This window comes from Talpa europaea (genome assembly GCF_964194135.1).
Source record: "Talpa europaea genome assembly, chromosome: 13".
Classification (NCBI taxonomy): domain Eukaryota; kingdom Metazoa; phylum Chordata; class Mammalia; order Eulipotyphla; family Talpidae; genus Talpa; species Talpa europaea.
The window spans coordinates 34,079,730-34,098,317 of record NC_140080.1 but is presented as its reverse complement, the minus strand read 5'-3'; the positions used below and the strand labels follow the sequence as shown (position 1 = coordinate 34,098,317).

The 18,588-nt window shown below is 47.3% G+C and overlaps 1 protein-coding gene across 4 annotated transcripts in view; it reads right to left on the bottom strand.

Annotated features, from left to right (window-relative positions):
* Nucleotides 1–18,588, bottom strand: part of LOC311182688 (protocadherin alpha-C2) — a gene marked incomplete at its 5' end in the record, with an annotated part of 214,278 nt that overhangs the window by 187,949 nt on the left and 7,741 nt on the right. The window contains one exon of one of the 4 annotated variants that reach the window (XM_084251687.1): nucleotides 14,271–16,682. The exons of 1 other annotated variant lie outside the window; for it this stretch is intronic. In XM_084251687.1, the coding sequence (XP_084107813.1) occupies nucleotides 14,271–16,682 (2,412 nt within the window). Of the gene's footprint in view, nucleotides 1–2,138; nucleotides 4,557–8,776; nucleotides 11,180–14,270; nucleotides 16,683–18,588 lie in introns of those variants that run through there. 2 more of the 4 variants (XM_084251688.1, XM_084251685.1) reach the window with 2 other exon arrangements.

Genomic DNA, 18,588 nt, shown 5'->3' with positions numbered 1-18,588 from the left:
CAAAGAACACCTGCACCCCTATGTTTATAGCAGCACTGTTTACAATAGCTAAGCTTTGGAAACAACCCAAATGCCCAAAAATAGATGACTGGATCAAGAAGATGTGGTACATATATACCATGGAATATTACTCAGCATTCAAAAAAGATAAACACATGCAATTTGCTGCAACATGGATGGCGCTGGAAGGGATCATGCTCAGCGAAATAAGCCAAAAAGAAAAAGAAAAATACCGGATGGTCTCACTCATAGCAGGAATCTAGAAAACTTAAATAAGGGACCAGGAAAATGAATAACTATAAGAAAGTGAAAATCAAAATCAACAAAAAACTATGAACCAGAGACAATTTTAGGGGGGCGGGGGCGGGAGGGGAGGGATTGGGGTCAGAATGGGGGGCTGCAATTGTATGGGGAATATAACAATAAAATTTATAAAAAAAAAAAAAATAAATAAATAAATAAATAAATAATTGATTGATGTAAATCATTCTGACAGCACTTTTCAATATATTATGGGCAAATAGTACAAATTATTTCTTTTTTTTTTAATTTTTTTTTTCTATAGAGGCATGTTTTTATTTATTTATTTATTTATTTATTTATTTTATTTGTTTGTTTTTTGTCTATACACGCACTGGGTACAGTCAGAAGCGCGGGAGGGTGAGAGAATTCACCATAGCCAGAGTGGGGAGCAGAGCAGGCAGAAGGACTGAAGTACACTGCTGAGGGGAGCAGCGGGTGGCAGGAGAGTTCTGCGCACCATGTGGGATCCTCCTCCGGTGGCCGGGGAGCAGCCGGGGATCGAACTGGTGCCGCAGAGGCCGCGGGCAGCTTCGCAACCCAGCGCTCAACCGCTGCGCCACCGGGGAGGCCCAGTACAAATTATTTCTAAAAAGTGCATTACTACTGAAAATTGAGGGAGAGGGCAACCACAAAATATATATTACTAGTTATATAAACAGGCAAATAAGAATAAAATTTTAAAATAATATTGCCTTGGGTTTCCTATAGTTTAAAAGAATTTAAATGGGTAAGTAGTAAAGAATTTTAATTCTCAGATTTAGATTCTGAAAAAAATTTTAATTAAGGGGCCTCACTGATGGTGCAAGGGTTAAAGTCTCAGCGCTATTAACCTATCACCAGCCACTGCAGCCTAAGTTCCTTTACTAGCCAGAGAGCAGACACATGGTGGCATAGCAGACCTCTCCTGTCCAGGCTGCCTCTCCTCTCAGCAGTGTATTTCATTCAGTAGACCTGCCTGTTCTGCTCCACATTCTGTTTCTGGTGAATCCTTTCACCACCACCCCCTACACCTCTGGCCTATACCCCAGTTCTTGTATGAATAAAAAAAATTTTAAATAAAAAATATTTCAGTCAATCCACATGTTCTGTTCCCCACTCTCTCTCTGGTTAATCCGCACCCCCAACCACACACCTCTGGCCTGTACCCCAGCTCTATGCAAAAATAAATAAATCTTTAAAAAATGAAATAACAAATAGCTAAGAAGTTGATATAGAGCCTCTCTGGTGGCGCAAGGGGTTAAGTGTTAGCAATGGGAAGCCATCCCAAGCCACTGCAGCATGAGTTCCATCCCAGGACAGGAAGTTAACCCACATGGCACAGCAGACCTCTCCTGTCTCACCCCCTATCAGTTTAGCAGTGTATTTCAGTCAATCCACAAGTTCTGCTCGCCACTCTGTCTCTGGTGAATTCTCTCACCCCTCCCCCCCAACACACACACCTCTGGCCTGCACCCCAACTCTTGTATGAATAAATAAATCTTTAAAAAAAAAGAAGTTGAGGGCCTCCCTGGTGGCACAAGGGGTTAAGAGGCAACATATGAAGCTTATCCTCAGCCACTGCAGCAGGAATTTCCATTCCCCAGTCAGGGAGCTACCCACATGGCACAGCAGACCACTCCTGACTCTCCGCTGCTCCCCTCAGCACTGAATTTCAGTCAGTCTGCCTGTTCTGTTACCGTCTCTGTCTCGGGTGAATCCTCTCACCCACCACACTCTGGCCACCACACTCTACCCCAGTGCTTGTATGCATAAATAAATCTTAAAAAAAAAAAAAGAAGTTGATATAATAAAAGCAGACTAACTTCAGATTAAGCAAATGATATTAATAAACTCACCTTTAAAAGGGAATCCCCACTAGATGACTCTTGATTCTCTCTGTCCCGAGAGTCAGGTACACTGGGGCTGAAGGCCATGAGGTCGGTCTTGGGCGGGCCCTCCCCGGAGCACACCCTCTGCCGCCGCTGCTGCGAGCACGACCAGCTCCCCACCGCGCTGGCGCACACCAGCGCCGGCTTCCCGGCCGCGCCCGCGCCCGCGCCCTCGCCCTCGCCCGGCGGCGCCGAGCAGCGCAGCGCCACGTACAGCAGCAGCGTCAGCACCAGCAGGCTGGACACGGCGCAGATGGCGACGATCAGGTACACGTTCACGTCCAGCAGCGCCGTCGGCGCGCCCGCCGCGCCCTCGGGCGCGCGCGACGACGCGCGGGGCGCCAGCCCGCTCTCCACCAGCGACAGCAGCACCGTGGCCGTGGCCGTGAGCGCCGGCTCGCCGTGGTCCTTCACCAGCACCAGCAGGCGCTGGCGCGGCGCGTCCGCCTCGTCCAGGGCGCGCGTCGTGCTGATCTCGCCCGTGTACAGCCCCACGCGGAACGGGCCGCGCGCGCCGCCCGCCGCCGCCGCCGCCGCCGGCTGCAGCAGCTCGTACGACAGCCACGCGTTGTAGCCCGAGTCCGCGTCCACCGCGCGCACCTTGGCCACCACGTGGCCCGCGCCCAGCGAGCGCGGCACCAGCTCGCCCGCGCCGCCCGGCAGCAGCGCGGGCGCGTTGTCGTTCTCGTCCAGCACGAACACCTGCAGCGTCACGTTGCTGCCCAGAGGCGGCACGCCCGCGTCGCGCGCGCTCACCTGGAACTGCAGCAGCTCCAGCTCCTCGTGGTCCAGCGGCTGCAGCGCGAACACCCGGCCGCTCTCCGCGTGCACCGACACGTAGCTCGACAGCGCGCGCTCGCCCACCCGCCGCTCCACCAGCGAGTAGGACACCTGCGCGTTCTCCTGCGCGTCGGGGTCGCGCGCCGACAGCGTGCAGATGTGGCGGCCGGGCGCGTTGTTCTCCCTCACGAACACCGTGAGCTCGGGCTGCGCGAACGCGGGCGCGTTGTCGTTCACGTCGGCCACCTCCACCCACACGCTGGCCGTGGCCGACAGCGGAGGCGAGCCCCCGTCGCGCGCGGTCACCACCACCCCGTAGCTCGGCACGCTCTCGCGGTCCAGGGCGCTGTCCAGCACCAGCGAATAGTAGTTCTTGAAGGTGGACACCAGCTTGAAGGGGACATGGGGCGTCAGGCTGCAGGTCACCTGCCCGTTGACACCGGAGTCGCGGTCATGCACGCTGATCAGGGCGATGACGGTGCCCAGTGGAGCATCCTCTCTAATTGGGAGGGACAGGGACTTGAATTCCATCACTGGCATATTATCATTAGTATCTTCAACTTCTACCACAACTGTACAATGGCCAGACAGTGGAAGCTGTCCCTTGTCAATACCCTCTACAAGAATTTCATAGGATTTGCTTTCTTCAAAATCGATATATCCCTTTACCATAATTTCTCCAGTATTTGGATCAACATGGAACCTGGATTTCACAGTTGGTGAAATATCCGTCGAAAATGAATAAATAATATCCCCATTCAAGCCTTCGTCTAAATCTGAGGCGTTTAGTTTAATGACCAACGTTCCGTTAGGTGCATTTTCTGGTAGTTTCACTGTATAGAGCGCTTTGTCGAAAATCGGGGCATTGTCATTGGCGTCCAGCACTTCCACAAGTAACTGAACGGTGCCAGTCAGCTCGGGTTTGCCTCCATCGGTGGCCGTGAGAGTTAAATGAAGTTCCGGAGACTCTTCCCTGTCTAAAGGTTTCCTTAGTACAAGCCCAAGACGCTTAGCCCATTTGTCCTCTGACGGTTTTTCCAGCGTGAAATAATCACTGGGACTCAGTCTGTAAGTGAGCTGAGCGTTCTCCCCGATATCTGCATCCGACGCGCCCTCTAGTGGAAACCGAGAGTCAAGCGGCCTGGATTCGGCCATAAACAGATTCTTTTGTGTTGCTGGGAACACAGGGGGATTGTCGTTAATGTCCCTCACCTCCACCTCCACGTGGAACACCTGCAGCGGCCTGTCCACGATCACCTCCAGGTGCAGGCTGCACTCCGCGCTCCGCCCGCACAGCTCCTCGCGGTCGATCCGAGAATTCACGAACAGAATGCCATTCTGCAGGTTTACCTCCAGAAGGTCCCCGCGGCCCTTGGACGCCAGGCGGAACAGGCGGGGCACCAGCTCGGCCAGCTCCAGCCCCAGGTCCTGGGCGATGCGGCCCACGAAGGTGCCGTGTTTGGCCTCCTCGGGGACCGAGTAGCGGACCTGGCCGTTTCCAGCCTCCCAGGCTGCTAGGAGCAGAAGTGAGAGCAGCAGACGCCTGGATTCTTGATGGCTTCCCCTGGAAAACTCCATCTCACGCCTGCAGTGCTTTGTTCTCATTAAGGGATCTTGTCTCAAAATCAAAAGAAATCTTCTGACCATTCAATCCTGTTCCTTTGCATTCTCCGTTTCCCAGCATCTGGATGGTGGATGCAGCTTCTTTACCATGAGAATAGAGGGGATTTTTTTTTTTTTTTATCTTCCATCAGGTTAATTTTATGGTCGAGAGCGACATCATGTGGCTCCTAACCGTAAGTATCGATTTTGGAAATGCAGACTCTACTGTAAACAAAGTCTTCATTATTCTTTCAACTATTTCCATACTCACTGCCTTTGGGGAATAAGCTCATATTTAGGATTACTCATTGATGAATGGTGGCAGCTTTTACCTAACGGAAACTTTTCTCATACAGGTTTTAAGTATTTACAGAAATCCAATGTAGTTAACACACATTTTGTAAACATGAAATAATAAAGTGTCAGGAAATTTCACAACAGATTTTTCCTGTGTTCTCAAGCATGTGGGATGTTATTAATAATGATACACTATTCATCTATGGATTTAATTGTCTAGTGTTGAAGACTTCCAAGCACCAATCTCTAGGGAACCTCTGGTCCCAAATCTAAACCACTGAAAGGAAATTTTGCAAACTTTAACATAAAAGAAAGACCATCTTCCTTAAATCATCTAAGGACTGAAGGGGCAAGTGAGTTTTATCAAATAAGTATGATATGTGGGACATAACTTGTATGGGAATGTGTTCCAAATAATTTCATACTCTGGAATCCATTCATATCCCATGAGCAAGACTGGTGGTTTTGTTTTGACTCTTACTATTTATAAACACTCACCTATTCTCCAGGTTCTAATATGCCTTAGCTTATATTTTCTCCCACCTTCCCATAATATTTTAGTCAAATGGACAATTTCCTTCTTCCAGGTACGTTTTTCAGTAAACAAATACATTTCACCCCTTGCCTAATATATAATTTCCAAATTCTTCAATTTCCCTCATTTTATGACCATTTAAATTTATTTTACCAAGGAAGGCCTTGTGATTATGCCAATTGGGCAGGCATCTTTATTTCGTTAAATACACTTTACTTCTTTAAATATACTGCTTTAATCATCTGGGACATTTGTTACATTACTTTCTCTTTTGTAGGTATTTGGAAATGCATGTCTAATCCTCCCTTTCTGAAATGTATACTTTTAAGGAAAATAGTTGTGCCTGATAGTTAAACAGTTCAGAACACTTACCTAATATTTGCTGTATATCTACCTAACAGTATGTTTTGGTTCTCTTCAATTGTCTAATAAAATGCATTAAATTAAGGCATACCATAGAAAAGCTAGTCAGGAAGATATGATATATAAGCAATCTCTATAATTTTCTAGAGATACAAAATGTTTTCCTGAGACATTGCCATAATTAAGATATATTTCAATTTCCATATTTAAAATCTAAGTTTAGGGCCTCCCTGGTGGTGCAAGGGGTTAAGACGCAACCTACAAGGCTGTCCACAGCCACTGCAGCACGAGTTTGATCCCCAGGCGGCCAGGGAGCAACCATGGTGCAGCATATCTCTCCTGATTCACCCGCTGCTCCCCCTCAGCAGTGTATTTCAGTCAGTCTGCCTGTTCTGTTCCCTACTCTGTCTCTGGTGAAGCCTCTCACCCCCCCATACCTCTGGCCTGTACCCCAGTTCTTGTATGCACAAATAAATAAATAAATAAATCTTTAAAAAAATAAAATCTGAGTTTAGCTTAGTTTTAATTTCAGTTCATTGCAGTGATGATCTCTGAGGCATTCTGAGTTTTAACTGTCATTGAAGAATTCCCAGTAATAGAGCACAATATATTTTCTTTACATAAACTTAAGTTAGAATGACATGATGGCAGCCATTTTCAAACTTGCTTTGCTCCTATAATCACAAATCCTTTTGCTTACTGGTTGTCTAGGACTTATTTTGGAAAATAGCTTTAAGTTCTCATTCTATATAGAACTACACTCAATTGTTTTTCTGAATTAAAAAGTTTCACTGAGGACTCAAACTGTAGATGTGTAGAAAATGATCATAGTTGTCAAACATACTAAGAAAAATTGAAAAGGGCTCCCTTTCCATTTACTATATTTTGCAAAATAAATGCACAGATGAGGAATGCTACAGAATAGAAATGAGTATTTGGGAACAATTCAATATTCATTTGATGTAGCTACAATACTAGATCTTTGAACAACCCCATAATTTAAATATGATGATAATTATGCCTCATAAAATATGTAGTTAACTAAGGTTGGACATGACATGATGTGCCTAATTCTTGACAGATAAGAGGGTAATGCGGGATAATGCCAAAAAAGGAAATAAAAGTGGGGAAAGTGAGGAGTATCTCTATACTTTATAAGTTAACCTCCACAATGTTACTGGTATTAATAAGGTTTCAGCAAGGAAGCTTAAATAAGGACGTGGGAAGTTACAATATATAAATTGTGTAGGAAAGTATTCCTTTTAATTTTATTCACTGAAACCCATTCACTAACTATGAGCACGGTTGATATTCTCATTTTTATCTCTAATGATTTATAAATATGTTTTTGTCCTCTATTTTTAATATGTCTAAGCTTTGGATTCCAGTGGCAAGGAAGCTTGAATGGGAGTCCAACTATTTTTGAGGGAAAATGATCAAGTACTAAATAGAGGAATGACTAAAACATATTTCACTCCAATTATTTAGTGCCACTCTATTTAGTGCCAATTATTTGGAGTTTTGTTCTTACTACATAGCACTCAGTACACAAGCTGGTATTCAGAGGAATGACAACAGTCATGACAATGGCTTATTGGACTTGTTAGATATAGCATCCTTAGTACTGTATGCAAAAGAGGTTAATGTTTAACAAGTGTTATTATGATAGTGTTAAAATTGGATATGCAATATTATTCTCAACACATTGTTCAAGTGGAAAAGAAAAATCCATAGCAAGATCAAGTCTAAAAAAGAATATTTTCTAAATGATTCACTGAAAGGAGTATTAAAATTTGATATGCTATTGATATATTAAATGCTTACTAATTAAATGATGAACTGATGATAAACAAAGACAATTTTAAAACCAGTATGATAATTATCCTACTTATTTTTTAACCAATTGGTAAAACTAGCAATTGTTTAAGGTACACTATCACCAAATGTGAGCACAGGAAATAAAATGAATCATATTCAAATAGGAGGTACTGATAAAACTGTAACAAAAAAGGGGGTGATTACTTAAAGTGAATTCATAAAATGGGCCAATAATGGTGGGCTAACATTAAGTAGGAAATCCAAATGATAAACATTGTGGGGACTAGCACAGCAGAATTGGAGTCAAATATTCTAAACAATGAAATTCACCTGAAAAATATAGTAGTTTCTAACCAGAGATTTAGTAAAAATAATACTACTACTGCCGTTCAACAACAACAAAAACCACATGTGTAGATCTAACTACTTATTCCTGATTTGGTTCAAAATTATTAGTCACAAGGAGAAAAAGGAACTCTCCTGCACTGTTGGTGGGAGTGCAAACTAGTCCAACCACTATGGAGAGCTGTGTGGAGATTTCTTGACCTACTAAATATAGAGCTTCCATATGATCCAGCAATTCCACTCCTAGGTATTTACCCAAAGGACACAGAAACATCAATTCCTAAGAGCACCTGTACCCCTATGTTTATAGCAGCACTATTTAAAACAGCTAAGCTTTGGAAACAACCCACATGCCCAAAAACAGATGACTGGATCAAGAAGATGTGGTACATATACACCATGGAATATTACTCAGCATTCAAAAAAGAAAAACACATGCAATTTGCAGCAACATGGATGGCGCTGGAAGGGATCATGCTCAGCGAAATTAGCCAGAAAGAAAAAAATACCGGATGGTCTCACTCAGAGCAGGAATCTAGAAAACTTAAATAAGGGACCAGGAAAAAGAATAACTATAAGAAAGAAAATATCAAAATCAACAAACAACTATGAACCAGAGACACTCTATGGGGGGTGGGGGGTGGGGAAAGGAGGGATTGGGGTCAAAATAAGGGGGTTGTAATTGTATGCGGAATATAAAAATAAAATTTAAATTAAAAAAATTAGTCACAAGAAATCCAATATTTTGACCTTAAAACCGTTACTTGAAAAATCGACTGTTAGAGGGTAATTATTAAAATGTTTCCAAAGGAGTAGAAACGTGGAGGAATGAAGTCATTTTTGAAAGAATAAAGAAATTACTTACTTTGGCGGAAAGATCAACATCCACACCCAGCTGCTCTTCTCTATCCCCATTAACTGGACCAGGAGGAAGGCTGGGGCTGAAGGCCATGAGGTCGGTCTTGGGCGGGCCCTCCCCGGAGCACACCCTCTGCCGCCGCTGCTGCGAGCACGACCAGCTCCCCACCGCGCTGGCGCACACCAGCGCCGGCTTCCCGGCCGCGCCCGCGCCCGCGCCCTCGCCCTCGCCCTCGCCCGGCGGCGCCAAGCAGCGCAGCGCCACGTACAGCAGCAGCGTCAGCACCAGCAGGCTGGACACGGCGCAGATGGCGACGATCAGGTACACGTTCACGTCCAGCAGCGCCGTCGGCGCGCCCGCCGCGCCCTCGGACGCGCGCGACGACGCGCGGGGCGCCAGCCCGCTCTCCACCAGCGACAGCAGCACCGTGGCCGTGGCCGTGAGCGCCGGCTCGCCGTGGTCCTTCACCAGCACCAGCAGGCGCTGGCGCGGCGCGTCCGCCTCGTCCAGGGCGCGCGTCGTGCTGATCTCGCCCGTGTACAGCCCCACGCGGAACGGGCCGCGCGCGCCGCCCGCCGCCGCCGCCGCCGGCTGCAGCAGCTCGTACGACAGCCACGCGTTGTAGCCCGAGTCCGCGTCCACCGCGCGCACCTTGGCCACCACGTGGCCCGCGCCCAGCGAGCGCGGCACCAGCTCGCCCGCGCCGCCCGGCAGCAGCGCGGGCGCGTTGTCGTTCTCGTCCAGCACGAACACCTGCAGCGTCACGTTGCTGCCCAGAGGCGGCACGCCCGCGTCGCGCGCGCTCACCTGGAACTGCAGTAGCTCCAGCTCCTCGTGGTCCAGCGGCTGCAGCGCGAACACCCGGCCGCTCTCCGCGTGCACCGACACGTAGCTCGACAGCGCGCGCTCGCCCACCCGCCGCTCCACCAGCGAGTAGGACACCCGCGCGTTCTCCTGCGCGTCGGGGTCGCGCGCCGACAGCGTGCAGATGTGGCGGCCGGGCGCGTTGTTCTCCCTCACGAACACCGTGTGCTCGGGCTGCGCGAACGCGGGCGCGTTGTCGTTCACGTCGGCCACCTCCACCCACACGCTGGCCGTGGCCGACAGCGGAGGCGAGCCCCCGTCGCGCGCGGTCACCACCACCCCGTAGCTCGGCACGCTCTCGCGGTCCAGGGCGCTGTCCAGCACCAGCGAATAGTAGTTCTTGAAGGTGGACACCAGCTTGAAGGGGACATGGGGCGTCAGGCTGCAGGTCACCTGCCCGTTGACACCGGAGTCGCGGTCGGACACCCTGATCAGGGCGATGACAGTGCCCAGTGGAGCATCTTCTAATACAGGTAATGACAATGATTTAATAACCAACTCAGGTATGTTATCGTTGGTGTCCAAAATTTCCACTAGGACCGTACAATGACCTACCATTGGGGGAATTCCTTTATCTGTCGCATCTACCTGGATCTCATATAACTTAGTGTCCTCGAAGTCTATATTACCCTTCACATTTATGTACCCGTTAACCGGGTCTAAGTGGAATTTTGACAAAGTATCTGCAGGCATATCTGCATTGAAGGAATATACAATGTCTTTATTTGGTCCTTCATCCAAGTCAGAGGCGTTAACAACCACAACCACGGTACCGTTTGGTGCATTTTCGAATAATCTAACCTTGTAAACCGTCCTTTCAAACTCTGGGGCATTGTCGTTCACATCTAGAACTGTGATTTTCAGCTGAGTAGTGCCAGTGAGCTCCGGTTTCCCACCATCAACCGCCGTTATTAGTAAGTGATGCTCCGGAGTGTCCTCGCGATTTAAAAATTTTTTCAACACCAGTCCGAGAGATTTAATCTCCTCATCACTTCTTTTAACATCCAGGGTAAAATAGTCATTGGAGTTAAGGCTGTAGGTCAACTGCGAGTTCGCTCCTATATCTGCGTCTGACGCGCCCTCTAGCGGAACCCGAGAACCAGGTGGCCGGGATTCGTAAACAAACAGCTTTTTCACTGTCATTGGAAATACCGGCGCGTTGTCGTTAATGTCCCTCACCTCCACCTCCACGTGGAACACCTGCAGCGGCCTGTCCACGATCACCTCCAGGTGCAGGCTGCACTCCGCGCTCCGCCCGCACAGCTCCTCGCGGTCGATCCGAGAATTCACGAACAGAATGCCATTCTGCAGGTTTACCTCCAGAAGGTCCCCGCGGCCCTTGGACGCCAGGCGGAACAGGCGGGGCACCAGCTCGGCCAGCTCCAGCCCCAGGTCCTGGGCGATGCGGCCCACGAAGGTGCCGTGTTTGGCCTCCTCGGGGACGGAGTAGCGGACCTGGCCGCTCCCAGCCTCCCAGGTTGTGAGGAACAGAAGCCAAAGCAATAGACGCCGGACTTCTAGACTCTCTCTCCAGGAAAATGCCATTGCGCAAGCCTTTCCCAAATATTGACTCTCTCTTGCATCCATCCAATATTTAAAAAATAATTTCAATTCCTTATTCTTCATTTCTTAAACAATCCTGCCGTGCTCGTATTCAGAGACTGTGAGGAAAAGCAGCATCTGGGTACGTAATGAAAGCTTGGTTTCTTTTGTAGTGAAAGACCTTGTGGTGGACAGCGACATCATGTGGCTAAATATGTAAGTATTTTTAAATGTATCTTTTCCTTATATTTCGTTTGAACTCCCCAAAATTCTATTTTTGTTGAATTTTCCTTTGAGGACTATTCAAAGTTTTTATATATGATCAAAATATATCTTTAGTGTGTTTAAACTAACTCATCACTGTTCAGTATCCTGGTCCATGACACAGAGTAAAATATAGTAACCGAGATTACTGTTATTACAGTGGTGGGTATATATTGGAAATAGTCCCCATGTAACAAGTGCGCTGCTCTTTTGTTTTAATGAGTCCATCCCACTAACTTTTCACAACAACCCTATGAGGTAGGGGTTAATATGATTCACTTTTTTCAAAAAAAGGAAGTGGAAACACAAATAAGTCAAGTAGTTTCAAAACAATCTAAGGTAGTAGAGTTTCAGTGGGATCTCAATCTTATTCAAGACCTGTAATTAACCACTTAGCCTTGAAATCTACTTAAAATCAGGCTATTGATATTTGTGGACATCGAAACATCAAGATATTGAAATATGTGTATATACATATTCTCTATTGTGGTAATTGTTAATTTACAAAGTATATTTACTTATGTCTATTAATTAGTAGGATGTCTACAATATACAAATTCTTTTTTCTGTAAAGCCTTAGATAAATTCTGATTCTCAAGAAAAATGTATTCTATGCATTTTGATGCTTATCAAGTCTGAATAATTAATGTTACTTGTAGCAATAGACTTTCCTTAAAAGGAGTTTAAGATTTCCCCCACCAAATGCCTCAATCCCTTTAAAAGCAGATTTCAGATGAAGATCAATTAGTGGAAGCTATTTCTCTGATTCATCAATATCTTCCTACATTTGGGGAAAACATCAAATAACTAAGTACCAAATAGCCAGACAGTTTTAGACAGCAATATCACCCCAAGACCTCTTCCTTTGGTTGAAACACAAATTTTCCTTTCCAATTGTAACATTTGTCAAGTTTATGGTTTTAATTAAGTAACACAAGAGACTTTCCAATAAAATTGGAGCCATCCAATACAATCTTTGCCTTTTGCAAAAACTCCAATTTCACTAGAAATATGAAAGTTGTCAGGTGAAACTGAGTGAGCTCTTACAGTCATAGAAGAGGATTCTCAGGCATTGCGTGTGGTGTCAGAGAAATATGGTGAGTCTCTGCACAGTGGGAGGCCTAGGCACACTAGCCCAGTGACACTGATGCTGGAAGGATGACTGAGCAACTGGATAGTATGAGACTGGATAAAGCACTCTCCACTTGTATGAAGAAGTTCCCCACCTAGTCACCCAATAGTGTGATTTATTTTTTAATGTTAAGGTTTTTAAATAAAAAATGAGAGGGTGCTCTTTGCATTGAACTCTATGGTGACTTAAAACAACAAGGATTTTGCAAGTATGAAATATTTATCCAAAACAACAGATTATTGGGCCTCCCTGGTGGTGCAACGGGTTAAGTTTCAACACTATGAAGTTATCTGCAGCCCCTGCAGCATGAGTTCAATGCCTGTCCAGGAAGCTGACCCATATGGCACAGCAGACCTCTCCTGTCTCACCCCTTGGTCCCCTCAGCAGTGTATTTCAATCAATCTGCCAGTTCTGCTCCCCACTCTGGTGAATCCTCTCTCTCACACACACACACACCTCTGGTCTATACCCCAGTTCTTGTATGCATATATAAATAAATCTTTTTTAAAAACAGGTTATTATACAACCAAATGATAGCCAACATTAGCATTTATTCTTAAATGATGTCATGTGTAGAAATAATCTAGTAGGACAGATACTTGTGGAAGTGCTGGCATTAACATATCCATTTAGGGTGCTTTTGAGGGCAAGGAAAAGAAACACTAACTTATTGACACTTACATAAACAGATAACCAAATGAATTTTCGATGCTAAAAAAAACTAAAAAAAAAAAGTGCAGGTAGGGCGCCTCCCTGGTGTGATAGCACAAGGGTTAAAGTTTCAGCTCAATCAAGCTATCACCAGCCACTGCAGCATGAATTCCATTCCAGATAAGGAAGCTAAACCATATCTGACACAACAGGCCTCTCCTGTCTCAGCAGTGAGACAGTGCTCCCCTCAGCAGTATTTTTCAGTAGATCCACCTGTTCTGCTCCCCAGTGTCTCTGGTGAATCCTCTTACCACCACCCCACCTCTGGCCTACATTCTAGTTCATGTATGCATAAATAAATAACAATAAATCTTTAAAAAAAGTTCAGATACATAACACTCTTATTCCAATATATTCTACAGAATGAATGGATGGTGTAAATTGGATATAGGCATTATATAACCATATTCTTTAATTTTTTTCCAACTGTGATTTTTTCAAATTTGAGAAAAATATTTACAGGTATTATTAAGTTTTCAACTTTTATGGATGTGGTTTTCAGTCCTTTCAAGTATATTCTGATGGAGGGATTTAATTACGGAAAATAGAAAAGGCAAAAAAGGAAAAATTTAAAATATTAAATGCTCTGATGAAAGAAATTGCTCTCTAATTTATAAACTATGTTGCACAACAGGACAACATAGATCTGTGACTGGGAATCATTATATAATATATGTTAACTGAAAAAGAACAATTTTAGAATTTGGAGGAAAAAATGAAAAGGCTGGGGCCTCACTGGTGACTCAAGAGGTTAAGCACAACACTGTGAAGCTATTCAAGTTCAATCCCCCGGCAGGGAGCCACCCATAGTGCAGCAGATCTCTCCTGTCTCACCCAGCTGCGCCCCTCAGCAGTGTATTTCAGTGAGTCTGCCTGTTATGCTCCCCACTCTGTCTCTGTTGAATCCTCCCATCCTCTCGCACCTCTGGTGTGTACCCCAGTTCTTCTATGTATCAAATAATTTAAAAAAAAAATGAAAAGGCTCACCTCTGCCACGTGTTCTGATTCTCTGGGTTGTTGCTTTTCTTCCTTGGAGCCTGGACCTTGAGGAAGGCTGGGGCTGAAGGCCATGAGGTCGGTCTTGGGCGGGCCCTCCCCAGAGCACACCCTCTGCCGCCGCTGCTGCGAGCACGACCAGCTCCCCACCGCGCTGGCGCACACCAGCGCCGGCTTCCCGGCCGCGCCCGCGCCCGCGCCCGCGCCCGCGCCCTCGCCCTCGCCCTCGCCCGGCGGCGCCGAGCAGCGCAGCGCCACGTACAGCAGCAGCGTCAGCACCAGCAGGCTGGACACGGCGCAGATGGCGACGATCAGGTACACGTTCACGTCCAGCAGCGCCGTCGGCGCGCCCGCCGCGCCCTCGGGCGCGCGCGACGACGCGCGGGGCGCCAGCCCGCTCTCCACCAGCGACAGCAGCACCGTGGCCGTGGCCGTGAGCGCCGGCTCGCCGTGGTCCTTCACCAGCACCAGCAGGCGCTGGCGCGGCGCGTCCGCCTCGTCCAGGGCGCGCGTCGTGCTGATCTCGCCCGTGTACAGCCCCACGCGGAACGGGCCGCGCGCGCCGCCCGCCGCCGCCGCCGCCGGCTGCAGCAGCTCGTACGACAGCCACGCGTTGTAGCCCGAGTCCGCGTCCACCGCGCGCACCTTGGCCACCACGTGGCCCGCGCCCAGCGAGCGCGGCACCAGCTCGCCCGCGCCGCCCGGCAGCAGCGCGGGCGCGTTGTCGTTCTCGTCCAGCACGAACACCTGCAGCGTCACGTTGCTGCCCAGAGGCGGCACGCCCGCGTCGCGCGCGCTCACCTGGAACTGCAGCAGCTCCAGCTCCTCGTGGTCCAGCGGCTGCAGCGCGAACACCCGGCCGCTCTCCGCGTGCACCGACACGTAGCTCGACAGCGCGCGCTCGCCCACCCGCCGCTCCACCAGCGAGTAGGACACCCGCGCGTTCTCCTGCGCGTCGGGGTCGCGCGCCGACAGCGTGCAGATGTGGCGGCCGGGCGCGTTGTTCTCCCTCACGAACACCGTGAGCTCGGGCTGCGCGAACGCGGGCGCGTTGTCGTTCACGTCGGCCACCTCCACCCACACGCTGGCCGTGGCCGACAGCGGAGGCGAGCCCCCGTCGCGCGCGGTCACCACCACCCCGTAGCTCGGCACGCTCTCGCGGTCCAGGGCGCTGTCCAGCACCAGCGAATAGTAGTTCTTGAAGGTGGACACCAGCCTGAAGGGGACATGGGGCGTCAGGCTGCAGGTCACCTGCCCGTTGACACCGGAGTCGCGGTCATGCACGCTGATCAGGGCGATGACTGTGCCCAAAGGAGCGTCCTCTCGGATGGGAAGTGAAAGAGATGTTATTGAGATTTCTGGTGTGTTATCATTGATGTCCACAAGTTTTACTGAAATTTTGCAATGCCCAGACATTGACGGAGCTCCTTTGTCATATGCAATGAGTTGAATCTCGTAGTATTTCGTTTCTTCATAATCTAAGTTTCCTTTAGTTCTGATTTCCCCTGAGCTGGAATCTATTTTGAACTTGTTCTGTATAGTAAAGGGTACATCACTACTAAATGAATACACAATCTCGCTGTTTGATCCTTCATCTGCATCAGAAGCATTTACTTTAACCACTAATGTTCCGTTTGCAATATTCTCCATCAACTGTACTTTGTAAATTGATTGGTCAAAAGTGGGTTCGTTGTCATTCACATCTAGTACCTTAATAAGCAACTGAACGGTGCCGGTAAGCTCAGGTTTGCCCCCATCAGTAGCCACCAATAACAAATTAACCTGCGAAGTTTCCTCTCTGTCCAGAGATTTCTTCAGCACGAGAGACAAAGATTCACTTAATTCCTCATTTGTCTGTATATCTAGAAAGAAAAAGTCACTGGTGCTCAGCTTGTAGGAGAGAAGAGCATTTACTCCAATATCCGCATCAGATGCTCCCTCTAGAGGAAAACGCGAGTCAAGCAGCCTCGATTCATGAAACTGGATAGTCTTTATTGCCAGCGGAAAGACCGGCGCGTTGTCGTTAATGTCCCTCACCTCCACCTCCACGTGGAACACCTGCAGCGGCCTGTCCACGATCACCTCCAGGTGCAGGCTGCACTCCGCGCTCCGCCCGCACAGCTCCTCGCGGTCGATCCGAGAATTCACGAACAGAATGCCATTCTGCAGGTTTACCTCCAGAAGGTCCCCGCGGCCCTTGGACGCCAGGCGGAACAGGCGGGGCACCAGCTCGGCCAGCTCCAGCCCCAGGTCCTGGGCGATGCGGCCCACGAAGGTGCCGTGTTTGGCCTCCTCGGGGACCGAGTAGCGGACTTGGCCGCTGCCCGCCCCCCAGGCTGCGAGGAGCAGAAGGGAGAGCAGCAGGCGCCCCACCTCCCGTTCCCTTCTCATAGAAGACACCATTACCAATCCTCGGTGAATTGATCAAATTAGAAAATCGCGTTTTCCAAATTTTAGATACTGTTCTCTGCTTAAGTCCAGCCGCTTCTCTTTATCGTTCAGCTTCTCGAGTGACAATGCGGATCTGGGTATTTTTCTTCCTGGAGATAACTCTGTGGTGGACAGCGACATCATGTGGCCGAAATGTAGGCTGGATTCGTTATTTTGTAGATTTAAAACTAGCCAAGATCTAAGTTTACCAACAGTTTTCATGCTGGAAAAATGCCGATTTTAAACTCTGAAACATAATTTTTCTTTTAACGCATTCAAAATTCATTTTAAAATTTACCAATTCAACCATTTAAGGGCACAGCTTAGTAGTGCTAAGGATATTGTGTTGTGAAGCAGATCTCAGACTTCATCTTGCATATATGAAAGCTTGCATCCCTTAGACAAACACATTTTCTACCACCACACCACCTACCCTGACCATTCTACTTTGTTATTATGAATTTGAGCATTTTTGCTAACTCATTTAAGTGGAATCTTACAAGATTTCCTTTTTTATGAGTGGCTTGTTTCACCTTGGCCAATGTCCTCAGTCTTCAAACATGTTGTAATATGTGACTGGATTTCCCTCCTTTTTGAGGCTGATTAATATCATAATGTACTTTATGTCACATTTGTTTATCCATTTTTCCATCTGTCTGTAGACATTTGGGTTGCTTTCACTTCTTGGCTATTGTGAATAGTGCTGCTATGAACATGGTGTAAAAATATTTCTCTGAGGCCCTGCTTTTAATTCTTTTGGATATATTACCTCTTTTTAAATCATTTCTTCAAGTAAAGCACCTAGGAGCAGAGGATCATTTTAGTCATTTGAAAATATATTCATATATTCCATTGCTAGATTTTTCCGGAACTATTGGCATTTTTCCTATTTTCTGATAGAACAAGTATTAGTAAAGAAATGCATCACTCAAGCCACCTTTAGGCTTGCTGTCAGTCAGGAAGGTAAACAGGTGAGAGTGAGAAATCAATGTTTATTTGTAGCCACAATCTATATATCTGTTCTCCTCCTTCTGGAAACACTAGAGGTTTTTACTTCCTTGTTACTCTGAGGTCGCATAGCTGCGTAATTTTCTTGGACCACTGTGACACTTTCAAGCAGTAGCATGTAATTGTGAGTACAAGCCTCTCTTCTGCTACCTTTTCCTGTTGTAGCAATTTTGGAAGCACAGGTTGACATTGAGAAGTCACAAGATCAAAGCGATCTGGGCCCCCCAGGTGCCACAGGGTTTAAAGTCTCAGCGCTATCAAGTTATTGCCAGTCACTGTTGCCTGAGTTCTATCCTGGCCAGGGAGCTACCCACATGGTGCAGCAGACCTCTTCTGTCTCGCCAGCTGCTCCCCTCAGCAGTGTATTTCAGTAGATCTGCCTGTTCTGTTCCCCACTCTGTCTCTGGTGAATCCTCTCACCCTTGCACCTCTGGCCTACACCCCAGTTCCTGTATACATAAAAAAGTGGTCTGGGATGCTGAGCCAACATATGGAGAAGACTGTCCCAGACATTCTCTCACACCACACAGGACTTTACAGGAACCAGAAAGAAAATTGTGTGTATGTTAGAGGGGAAACAGAAATAGTCAATGTGCAGGAACAGAGTCATTTGGGGTCACATGGCCATTAAGCTAATCTGCTAATGTGAACAGAATTTATTTTAGAAGGAAAGCATTACAACAGGTAATGTACAACCAACAGAACATTATTGTTGACATTTTTACTAAGGCATCTGACCATTAAGCAGATTAGATCACTTGATTCTTGGATTGCTACCTCTTTTTCTTCTATGTAAAAGGTAGGAGACAAAAATAAGCTGAAGTAAACATGTTTTCAGCATCTCATTTTTTGCCTAGTATTCAATCTACCT